Here is a 12,594-nt window from a genome sequence, read left to right as displayed (position 1 = left end):
ATAACCCGAGGATTTAATTTTATCCATTATTTTCGTGGATCCGACACCTCCCTTTTATGCTCTTCTTTAATTTGAGCTTCTTCTTCTTTTTATATCCTTCCCAAAATTAAACTGACAATCAAATTTGTCCAAGGGGCTTTGTGGAGGTGTAAAAAGAACTGCTGATTGGTGAGATTGCAACTTCTCTACAAAGAAATGAAAGACATTCCACCAAAGAGAAAACGTGACATATTGCATGATTGGCCTGCAAGGGAATGTTATAGAATGTTATCGGCAAACAGAGACCCCCTATACTTCACCCTTTGTCTAAGCAAACCACCACTCTCTCTCTCTCTCTCTCTCTCTCTCTCTCTCTCTTATTTCTTCTCACTCTTCGACCTACAATGAGCCACACCCACTTCTTCTCCAAATGGGTTGGCTCCAATCCCTCTTCACTCCATTCAAGAAACTACTGGTTCACCTGCACTTGGCTCACAAGAAGAGTATGCACTCAACAACTCCAATCTTTCCCATACTGTCTCATCAACATTCATGTTTTTTCTTCATATCTTTGTTCGTTAACAGCACAAAACATCAATATTTATCGCAAATTACGTTTCGTTTCGTTGACTCATAACTTGTTGCATTTTTTGCTGTTCAATTTAATTAGGAAGAGGGATGTACATTCTATACGAGGATGTCAAGTCCTGCCCTAGTGAAGATGTGCACGTGATGTGGTCAATACTGGTGGAGTTGCATTCACCTCCTTTGCCATCAACAATGTGAAGCAATTTTTAGTAATGCATACAAGTTATTTTTCCTTTTTGTTTCTATTTATCTTATCGGTTCATGACATTACGTGTTTGATGTGTTTTATCAGTTCCAGTAACATGGCGCACGGTCCAAAATTCTTTACAATGGAGTGAAGTTTACATGCTATCTCTCCAATGCCTCCCGGTCTGTTAGCTGGAGCCTCGTGCACTAAAAACGATTTATAATTGGAGTATTTCTTAAATTTTCCTTTGTGAATGCAATCTGCTTTGAAGTTTGTGTTTCTAAAATACTGAAAAATTGCTTTCTAATTCCCAATACCTTTGGAAGCTTCCAGAATGCTTACAATCTTACGTGACAGTATCTGAACAAACGTATCCTCAGGCTAAATAAGATTCCTGGAAGTAATTGAAGTAAGATGGGGATAATGACAACAAATAGCTTCCTATTTTCAAAGAGAATCAACAGTAGATTGTTGGACGATTCGGGACTAATTTGGCGGGAAAGGTGTCCTAAGATACTATAGTCCCAAGTCCGCAATTCACGTACTAAATTTTCTCTCGTTCCGTTTTGTTGGGGAGAGATAAGCAGGAGCTCACCATTCTACAGCAAGTACTGATAAGTCCTTCAATAAACTAAGCTAAATATAACAGGAATGCAAATAATTCTTCAAATTAGTCGCGAATAGTATTTAGTTTCACAAAGAAATGTACAAGTATTCCAGGAATGAAAGTTTCCCACGGAATGAAATAAAAGTTCCATAAATGCATAATATATATTCCTCACAGATAACCAAAGGCCACAGTGTGAAAACTCACAATCCAATGACCAGGCAAACGGTGTTGCCATGTTAAGGGTATCCAAGGTAGGCCTTATTTAACATGGCTTACGCAGAAAATCCCTTTTCCAGCTTCCATGCATAAATCCTGCAAAAAACGAAAAGGGGCATTCTCAGCCACAAAAGAATAACAATCACACACTGAAGAGGTGAACTTTCGTAACTTCATGTACTTGATCTTTGAAGTGAAATTATAACAATGTACTGAGGGCTGCATAGCCAATTTCTCAATTGTCTTGCAGGAAGTCAACTTATGGACACTGTTAACAGTTTGTTTAGAACCAAGGAAATAATCGAGTCGATTTGCTAAAATAGGCAAGGAATAACAAGATTTGAATCTGCTGGATACTAGAAAAATTACGACCATCTTGATATCCACTTGAAGTGTTCACAGCTTAAGTGGCAGACATAATTTTCTTGGGCAAGTCAAAAAAAAGTTCTGATGGCAGGTTCACAACACGTAGTTATTCACATTGATTCGTGGAACCCAGGAGTCCATGGCTAAAGAGGGATAATGAAGCGCTTCATTTGTTTGGATCTTGGAGTAACCTCGAGGGCAACTAAAATACGACAACTGCGGGAAACAAGAAACAGCCTGCAATATTCCAATCTCTTTCTACTAGAATGGGAAAGGGATGCTGAATGGTGCAAATCTAGCATGGAACGAAAAACAGACTTGCAAAAGCACTGCCATTTTCCAGGGAATTAAAAATATCCTTATTGAGCAAATGCACCTAAAAACAGATAATTGCATCATCCTGTTACCAAAATAAATCCCAAAAAAGGGTTGAGATAAAGTTGACACCAGAGGTACATACTTCACAGCTTTCAGCGAGACAGTTTTCTACATGTATATAGTCCATTTTTCAAATGCAAGCCATTCATATGAGTGACTATGAGTGATGGTCTTAGGCTAAAGGACAAGAGCATTGGTCCAGATCTCATAAGGTTGATTCTCACAAAGTTCAGTTTTTAAATGTCACAGAAGTTAAACTTCTTATATCTCATGAGTTTTGAGAAGAGCACTTCTCTACAAATTCTTGATCAACAAAACATACTTCATACGATAATATGTGATAGCACAAACATGTCACATAAATTTGCAAGACTGCGACGCACCTCCAGAAGATAGAAACACAGAAACTCGCAATAAGAAAATAGTGAAGCAGCGAAAGAAAAAATCAATACTTGTTGACAAATAGAAAACAGAGAGAGCTTCTTGCCATCGGCAATCACTCAGTGGTTTAAGGGATATAATATCCACTCTGAAAGAAAGTAAAGGAGTAGACATACGGCTATAGGCTGCTGAAACCATTATACTTTGTCTCGACCCTTCCATTCCATAAAACAATATTCATAAGAAAGTACATGATGCAGGTTTTTTACCAAAAGCGAGGGAACTCAGTCCATCACAAGGTTGAAGAAGAAAAGCATTCAGCAACACCTGGCAGCCAGTCTTTAAAGTATGCCTGGCACTCTATGTCTGCGTGTGATAAGGCACCAAGAGGAGTGACAGTTATCTGAAAAGAAAGATAAATTGCATTATATATCATGGGCCAGCCCATTTCAGATCAATTTTAGCAACTAAGGAGTAAAAATGACAGTATACATATCCTTCTTGGAGGGAATGGTAATCTGTATCATCCTCGCCAACAACGGCTCCTCTTACCTAAAAGATCAAGGTCAAAAGGGATTGCAGTCAATAAGAATAGGAATCAATAAAACCTAGCAAACCAGAAAGATGGTGTTCTCCCAAGTGGGGTTCTCCCCAAGATCAGCAAAGAAGTTCCTCACTTATAAGCAAGTGATCAGTATCTCCAGAAACAACAACAAAAACAACCTTAATGATAAAATGATGCCTAAAAGTAGACTAATGATAAAATGATTCCTAAAAGTAGACAGCCGGAAACAAAAGAGACTCACTTCTCTCTTGAATAAACGATGTTCTTTTGGCATAGTCGAGGCATCCATTTCTGAGCTCATTGGTGAATTTTTCTCCATTGTCATTGTTGACAACATTTTTCCTCCTTGTGCAGCAGAAGTAACTTGGTTCCACCCCATTTTGAAAATACTTTTCCCCTGCTTGGTCAACTTGTATCCCTGAAACATTATGGCCGCACTACAATATAAAGGATGCTTATCATAATGAATTGCACTTTCTGTTCTTTTACAATATCTAGTGTCAGATCCAATAAACAAAAACCATTATAAAGCGTCACTAAAAAACCAACAAAAATATTTTACTGGAAAAAAAAAAACCAAAAAAAAAAAGAAGGAAAAATAAACATCACATTTGAAAACAAATTCCAACATCTTGTTCAGTTTTGAGTGCCTGCTACAATAAGAGGTGAACATCAAATGTCAAAACACAACGCAGACTACCTACTGAGTTCATACTTCTATTGTTCTCATCAGATTCATGTAAGCTAGGGAAGCATGACAACATTCAGTGAAATTCAAGACGAAACCATATCTTCTTTATTTCTTCATAATACTTGCATGCAGAATGGGAAAAATAAGTAAAATAAGCTGATTCATGATTGTGCCGTTAAGGGTCTTTGAAGGATAGATCGATGGATACAGATAAAAATATGGACAGGACGCAGATATCCCTAGTCCCAACAGACTTGAAAAGTAGGACATGCACATAGCAAGGTGGTGCATCAATTACATAAAAGATAGGCCCCCAGGTACCCGAAGTTCTACCTCTACATAGAAATTGTGACAAAACCAGGGAACTCGTACATTGCCTGGAGGCGAACAGGTCAAAATTTCCCTGAATTTTGTTTTTACGACTCTTGATCAGTTAATGCGACAATGGAAGACACAGGCTAGTATGAGATTCACCTTATGACTTGCAACATTTGTTGGCAGATCTACATTCAGAAAACATTTTTGAGGGTATGTTTTATTCTTGATCTCTGCTAACATGGCATTTACGATAGGAAGACATGCCTCAGCAGCCAATGTGTAATCATCAACATTGCTGGTACCTCCAACCCTGAAAGTGAATCATCCACCAAGTTTTTAAATTATAACAGATCCTCCATTCAAAAAAAGTATCACTACTATTAATAGAGATATGGGGAACAAATTTTTGCAAGGCGACTAAGACGAGCATTGAAGAGAGAGCATACTGCCCAAGTCGTAAACCATTTTTCTTGATGCAATTATCATATTACGTTTTCACTTGGCTAAAAAGATTTTGAAGTAAAAACACTGGAAAACCCTGTTATTTAGAAGGCATTTAGTAAAGGAGAAAACCTTAGCTTGTTCACAAAACTAAAAAGTTCTCAACCAATATGGTCCCAACTGGTCACTAAATCTTTTTATCGCACTCAACAAGTTAATATGCCGATACCACCTGTGACCTGTCTCTCTCTATATATATTATAAGATGTAGGCTTGCAGCAATATTTGCTGGCAACTTGATTGCCAGACCTTTGTCGTTATGATCGCAATGTGTCAAATGCATTTAAGTTAGCATAAACCAAGAGAACAGTCTTTCAAAGCCTGCATATATTTAGTAAAAAATTCTTCATAAGCCCCTTCTCAAGAATTTGAGTTTTATTTGCAGGATTCTTGGGAATTTGAGTTTTATAAGGATCTCCATTTTCATTCTCTTTCCTTTTCATTTGCAATAAAGCACCAAAGGAGGTGCAATGCATGCACACTATACATACATAGAAACTAGGACTACTACCACGACTAAAAAATGTTTTTATGTTTTTCAGGTCCTACGAATCTAGAAAATGAACATTGAAAGCTTCATAAATGAACTACTAAATCAACAAGTTCAAAAGCACAGCCACACTGCTGGTTCCAAGAAGACAACTAAATGCATCATGGTGCTGCCTATTGTAATGTTCAAACTTTACACTCATTCTACATTCTCTCCAACTCCTAAAAACCTTGCCTGCTGAAACGAGTCAGTAATAGATTTACACAATAGGAACAGCTCCAATGCAAAAAACAAGATTCGTTTAAAGGACAAGAAACGGTACATGAGAGATAACCAATTGACATACCTTTGACCAATGCTTGAATTATATGAATGGGAAGACTAAGTCAAACCTAAACTACCCAACAAACTGAAAAAGTCAATTAAGAATGACAAATGACAAATCTTACCAATTTACTACAGTTAATTTATGCAGTTCAATGACTGCTTTCTGCATTCTGCTTTTGTATTGGCCTGACAAATTTCCAAAAGGAAGCATTATGTAGGAAAGAGTCTACCTACCAATCATACGATAAAGAGAGAGCAGGTACGCCATTAAAAAATGCCTCTCGAGCGCCAGCTACTGTCCCAGAGTAAACACTACAATTCCAATGAGATCCAATCATTGCAGCAGCAAGAATAAACAAGGAAACCCCTGATGTACACAACACATAAAAGCATGGAGAGAGAACCCTAATTGGTAAAAGCAGTAACTCCAGTGGCTGCAATACTTGCAATGAAAGTCAATAAATCCATTCCCTTGAATAGAACATAAAGGAATTTTATGCAAAACAAAATTGCTTAAATTTGTTTTCTTACACTTCGTTATGGCGGTGCTGCAATTGATTGAACTGAAATCCCAGGTAAGTAGTGTGTACAACTTAAGAATTCTTATTTTATCATGTCGTTCGAACCATTTGTAACGGAGTGATATAATCACTTACTCTTTAGATAATTTCGTATACCTGTATGAGGATAAGCTACTTTAACTAAATAATACCATTGACTGGATTCTCCTTGTGCTTCAGGACCCGGTAATTTATAACAACAAAGAATGTGCTAAACCTAAGCAGGATCAAATGAGCTATCCTATACCATTTGATCCCTCTACCAGCTAGTCAAGGGCTCCTTCTCCTTCCCCTGCTTCAAACTCATACTCTTAACATTATAAAAACGACAACAATACTGTTTAATAACAAAAGTAGCTTTTGATAGCTTATTTTTATCTACCCACATCCAAAATTCCCATTATACATTGCTCTTATAAAGAACTAAAAATTTGACATTCCAAACAGAAACTTTGAGTTGGACACCCATCAAATAGCAATAAGAAACATCATAAATGAACCAAAGACACAATGGAGAAGAAGCTACTTACATGTGATAACCACAATTGCTACCCATGTTAATGCCGCTGATTACCTGTAACAAGAGGTTAGAGATAAGATAAACATCCAAAAGCAAAACAAAAATTGGAGGCCTGTGATATCCATAAAGGAGGGTAGTTCAACAAAATGCCATCTGAAAGAAATGAGATGTGATGAAACCAATGGAAGGGTACTTATTGTAGTCTCATTTCATGACCAATGTCCATTCATATTCAGAGAACCGAAAAGTAGAAGTTGATCTAGAACAGCACCAACATTATGCAAACCTATGATCTAATCAAGGATCCAGACTCTATAAGATAAGTTACACTGCGATACCAAACTATGTGCAAGTATACTCGAGGGTATAAACCAAGAGTAATGAAGTCATTAACATTATCATACAATAAGAGAAGCAAAAGTGCAACCAGATCAGGCGTTGAAGGGAAGAGTGATCCAGAGACTCCCAAAGATGCACAATCCGCTGGGGTTCCTGCACATGAATTTAATATGAGAATAACGAAATTGAAGTGTCAAGAGCAAATTAGGGCAAACATCAGTAATAATAGGTCCAAAGAAAAAGCTTACTGATATATTGTATTAAGGAGTAGAAATGTTATAAAATAATTAGAGATGAACAGTTCACAAAGAATTACTGAAAAGTTTTGGTTGCAGACATGTGGCATGCTGCAAAAATATGAATTATTCAGTTTTAAGAGTTGGTTTGGGAAAACGAAAACCGTCTCAGTACTGATTCATCAAAATGGAACATTGTTGCTCTATCACAGTATTACCGCATAGTAGGATCACTAGTAAAAGTTTCAGCACTCCAGGACACTACATTAGCATCACTAACCAGAAAGTAACATAAGCCACTACTCCAGGTCTAGTATGGCAAGTCAAAAACAAAGATGGGAATCAGCAACACCTTCCCAAGCAATGGGCTCTAACCATTGGAGAAAAGAGTAGTCCATATCTTTACTTGCATTTTACTTAAATCTGGTTGCTTGTTACCTATAAACTCTTGACATTCATTCCTTACTATTCCTCTCTTTAATCCCATAGAATTTGGATCTACAGATACATCCTCAGGAACAGAAAGCATGCTTGTGCACTGGTATCTATTAACTTGGTGTAATTGTGATAAAACAGCAATTGTAAGGAAAGAAATAAGACGACAAGGGAGGGTGGGAGGGAGAAAGACAAAGCAACATCATACTTGGTCATGTGCAAATGTCTGAATTCTAATTGAAAGCAGTCAAGGCAGAAATACTTAGGTCCTATAGATACCAAAGAAATCGAAACAGAAACTAACCAGAAACTGCAAAGGCTGTAGCCCCATTAATATTTACTTGCTGGACAGAAACAGCAGTACGCCAAGTAATGCTATGACTGACAGCTGACTTCTCCCTGAAAAGGAGCAATAAGCCGGAAAGAAATGACGTGAGACATAAAAAGCAGATGTTGGATGCACCAATGGATAGTGATACACCATTAAGTTTTTTGGTTACTATGCCCTGAAATACCCAAAAAGAAAACAACGGATGGTACAGTGAGACTGATGCTGCAATGCATAATAAGTTATTAGTCAAGATAACAAGAACAGTTCAATCTATATGATCGTTTCTACATTCTTGTACAAAATCAGCAATACATCGGCATGTTCCTCCAACCTGGTTTAACACACCCAACAAAGGGTCATGCAGCTGAATTTGCATGCTGGTGTTATTGAGATGTCATATGCGCCAATAGTTGTTCATTAGTCTAGTATGGTTTAGTAGTTCAAGAGGCAAAATTTCAGATGGTTAAGTCTTAGTCTTCATAGAACCACAAACACGAGTAACCCCAAGGGGTTGATCGAGGAGGACTTGGCAGCAAGGAGCTTACCACCCGAACTTGGTTGTTCGACTCTCACCGCTAACAAAAACTCTTGGAGCTACTCGTGGTTCCTGCTTGTTAACTTCAGAGCCCAAGATTAGTCGAGGCTTGCATAAGCTAATCCGGACACTTGGTTTTAAAAAACAAAACAAAAAGTACCAACAACAGTTGCATTATATTTCAAACATACAGAAGTACATAAGCACCATAACGAAGGAGGAATTTTTTCTGACTTCAAAGTGTTCAATACTAGCCTTGATCAACATTCTAGTTTCTGAAATAAATACTGTTTATAGTTTGATTTTAGTTTCACTTTATATCATTCTGTTCGTGGGTCAGGTACTGCTTGGGTTCTACAAAATCTACTTCACAAAATTACACTACCATCATTTTTCTCTCAAGTCTTTACCTGACCATAGAAAGAATTGTCAAGCATACGGCGAATATACAAACCAAGCTACTCGAGTTTGAGACCTCGTTCGAGATCGGTTTGTCACCTAAACAAGCTAAGCTTGAACATTCTATTAAGCTTTCAAATCAAAATTGAAAAAGCTAATACTTGACTCATTCAGCTTATGATGTGTAAGAAATTAAGCTACTCGAGATTAGCTCGTCTAAAGCTTGTTCGAGATCGGCTCGTTGATCAACAAGTTAAGCTTGGACGTATTTTTAAACTCCTCGAGATTTTAAGGCTAAGCTTAAACCATCCATAGCTCATTCACCTCGTTTACCCACCATAGCAAAAGACAGCATGATCTTAAACCGGACACAGAGCACAACGTAATAGAATTAGGGCTACAAATGAACCAAGCCATTCGTGAATTGTTCGAGGCTCGACTCGGTAAAATCTCGTTCGAGTTCGATTCGTTTATTAAATGAACTGAATGTGAGCATCAATTATTTGCTCGTTCAATAAACGAGCCTAGCCTGACCCAGATAGTATTCAGCTCGATTAGGCTTGTGAACCTACCGTGTGTGTGTATTTCACGAGAATTTCATAAATAATCTTAAATATGTATAAACTTATATATGTATGTAGTGAAAAATTGAAAACCATGCATGAACTTTTACAAGTACTATATACATATATATGTACTATAATTTACTAGATAGTTTTGTATAGGTATGAACTTATTTGTATCATATGTCTAATATGTCTATAATCCTAAAAATTATTTGCAGCTCTTGACATCTATGAGAGCATGAAAATATGAAAATTTTGAATCATTAATGCTCGTGAACAAGCTCGAGTTTGACTCAAGCCTAGATGACCTCGGCTCATCAAATTTCCATTGCGCTCGAGCTTGAGTTCGGTCAAAACTTACTACAAACGAACGTGAATATTCTAAAACTCTGGCTCATTTCATTTACAGCCCTAACGTAAAGTGATTAAAGCGCAAACGTTTTATTTGCAAACCTTCAACTTCGAAGGTACAAGTAAAGTGATTAAAGCTCAAACATTCAAAAACCACAGCCAATCACAAGCACACAACTCACATTCGAATGTATACAATTACAAACATCACGACTACATATACGTACGTAAATATAAACACGCAGATACAGGAAAAGGGCTCGGAGAACGTACGAATCAGGGGCGCAGACCTGAACCTCGTATCGACCGGTGGAGACGAGGACGCGGACCAGAGCCTGCAAACCCGGTGCGTCGATTCCATCGTCGTTCGTCACCATAATCGTCGGCCGATAACCGGCGTCGGCTGCTTGCTCCATGTACGGTGACGATTTTGAGAGGCTTACGGCAATGCAATCTTTTTTGTATGGCCGTGTAGATGATCGTACGCGTAACAAATGTATATGTACAGTGTGTAGCTACAGAGAGAGAGAGAGAGAGAGAGAGAGAGAGAGAGAGGTGGTGGTGGTGGCGTGCTGTCCTTCCTGGTGAGAAATTTTACAATGCCGAGCCGGTATATCACACATGGTGTTCGTTGGGCACTTCCGAATCGTCCGATGCACTTTTGAACGATTCAAATAGAAACATTCTCTCTCTTTTCACCCTCCTCTGTTTTTTTATTTATTTTTCTTAAAATTCGAACCGTTCAAAATCGCATCGAAAATCAAGCGAGTACCACATGGTATCCATCCTGACGAGAGATTATTCCATACCGGGGCATAGTATAATTTTTCATCCTGACACTGAAAAGTTTCTCCCTCGTCGGTTGTGTCTTTTTGTTGTGGGCGGCGGGAGAAAAACCAATCACTGCGTTTTGCGTACGCCTAAACAGTAACCATTTCTCCCTCGTTGGTTGTGTCTTTTTGTTGTGGGCGGCGGGAGAAAAACCAACCACTGCGTTTTGCGTACGCCTAAACACTAACCACTTTTTCAGACCCCGTTCAGCTTTCTTCCAAAAAAATTTTTTTTTTAAAAGAAAGTAATTTTAAACTCAAATATAACGATAATGAAAAATAATTTTTTAATTTTTTTTGCACCGTTTTAAAGATTTCAATAAGACCTATCAAACAATATTTATATTGGTAGAAAAATTATTTACATAAACACATAATTTTTGACCTTGAAATTACCTGCTGTTTTCCAAACCCTTCCTTTTTTAAAAGTGGAACGGTATACACCCACCGCAACTCACCCACCGTACGTTCGCCGGGTCCATTCCAGTCACCGGACGGCAGATTCGAACCGTCCAAAAATTCTATAAAAAAAATTGAGTGGGCCCACGCGAGAATCAATGACATTCGACATGTACCACTCTTCCATTTTTTAATGGCTCGGATCATCTGATTTTTGGAAGTTCGGATCGAGCACTTACATACGTCGGATGCTGTTAATTCTCGTATAGGTCCACTTGGTTTTTTTTGTTTTAGAATTTTTGGACGGTTCATATCGACCGTCCGGTAGCAGAAGTGGGCCCAACGAGCGTACGATGGGCAGTGCGGTGGGTGAGTGGTGGTGGGTGTATCATTATTGTTTTTCAGGTGAGTTGGTTGGGAATTTAGGAAGAGCATCTCCGAGAGGAGTAATTATTCCACCCTATTATGCGACGGTGTCTAAAAGGACTTGGGATTCTTCACGGCAAATTTGCAGGGCGTAGAATAATAGGTGCATATAGTACACACCTTAAAGGTGTATGAATTGAAAACTTTCCCCTCTCGGAATATCAATAATAACAATGACTTTAACAGCTACTACGTACACGACAAAGTTTTATATTTTCAGTCTTTCTTAATTATTTTTCCAAAGAAAATTGATATTCGCGCTTTACTTTTTATTGATAGCGCTCTATTTTGTTCTAGTAACTTCACGTTAAAATTAAAACGCCATCCCTAAAAAAGGAGCTCGAAAATCAGTTTCCTTTTTTAAGATTCACCCGGAGACAATGCTATCGTGAAAAGACTATCTTTCAATAGCTTCAGAAGAGGAGCCAGGAATATCTCACTGTTGAGTCAATAGTTGGAAACAAGCTTGATCTTGTCCTTTATATTTTCTTAATCAAAAATCAAATAAATGCTACAATCAGCCCAAAAAATTGACGATAGTGCTCCACACGCGCCCATAGATGAGAGTCTTCAATTAAATTTTCAGATGGCTGTCAGGCTTTTGGTACAATGATTTATGCTTTGTTCTCTTTGTAACCTAAAAAGAATTTTTTAAAAAGTTTCTCCTAGATTTTTTTTACTCTCAACATTTCTCTCTTTATCTCTCTCCACTTATTATCCCTACTATTTTTAAAAAAAAAATTCAAATTTCAATCCAAACAAAGCATTACATTGCTGACCCAAATGACAGAAATAGCCTCATCGATCTTTTCCACAATTTTGAGTCACCGACTCACCATCCAATTCGGGGTGTTTAGAGCCTACTTTTTAGATTTTCATTTTCAATTTTTTGGTTTTTTGAATTATGGTCAAAATGAATTTTTGAATTTGATAGAGTGTTTAGATAATATGTGTAGAATGCATTTTACAATAGAAATAGTGTTTGGAAGATATGTTATGAAAATGAGTTATGACCTGATTTTTTACCATGTTGCCATTGTTTATTTATTATGGGATATACTATATATAAA

General features: G+C 37.6%; 1 protein-coding gene and 1 long non-coding RNA gene across 2 annotated transcripts; one reads left to right on the top strand and one right to left on the bottom strand.

The window, feature by feature from the left end:
* The first annotated feature begins 246 nt into the window (after nt 1–246).
* LOC131321613 (uncharacterized) lies at nt 247–1,064 on the top strand. Its single transcript, XR_009198589.1, has 2 exons — nt 247–482; nt 650–1,064. It is a non-coding gene; the product is annotated as an uncharacterized LOC131321613 (long non-coding RNA).
* A 333-nt stretch (nt 1,065–1,397) lies between these two features.
* LOC131321610 (uncharacterized) lies at nt 1,398–10,883 on the bottom strand. Its single transcript, XM_058352496.1, has 10 exons — nt 10,143–10,883; nt 7,992–8,086; nt 7,105–7,169; nt 6,688–6,731; nt 5,832–5,909; nt 4,436–4,589; nt 3,512–3,688; nt 3,198–3,257; nt 2,975–3,108; nt 1,398–1,676 (listed from the first exon to the last, which is right to left on the bottom strand). Exons 1-9 carry the CDS (start codon nt 10,283–10,285, stop codon nt 2,998–3,000), a joined length of 927 nt encoding a protein of 308 aa, XP_058208479.1. The 5' UTR covers nt 10,286–10,883; the 3' UTR covers nt 1,398–1,676; nt 2,975–2,997.
* Between the last annotated feature and the right edge of the window lie 1,711 nt (nt 10,884–12,594).

This window comes from Rhododendron vialii, chromosome 4a (assembly GCF_030253575.1).
Source record: "Rhododendron vialii isolate Sample 1 chromosome 4a, ASM3025357v1".
Taxonomy (NCBI): Eukaryota; Viridiplantae; Streptophyta; class Magnoliopsida; order Ericales; family Ericaceae; genus Rhododendron; species Rhododendron vialii.
This window is presented reverse-complemented; position numbering and strand designations above follow the sequence as displayed.

What these genes read in the sequence shown, in the direction of transcription:
- LOC131321610 (XM_058352496.1), bottom strand. Translation starts at nt 10,285, where the DNA reads ATGGAGCAAGCAGCCGACGCCGGTTATCGGCCGACGATTATGGTGACG. An exon ending in AGCAATTGTGGTTATCACAT is followed by an intron (nt 5,910 to 6,687) that starts GTAAGTAGCTTC and finishes TTGGAATTGTAG; the next exon opens with TGTTTACTCTGGGACAGTAG. An exon ending in CAAATGTTGCAAGTCATAAG is followed by an intron (nt 3,689 to 4,435) that starts GTGAATCTCATA and finishes ATAATGTTTCAG; the next exon opens with GGATACAAGTTGACCAAGCA.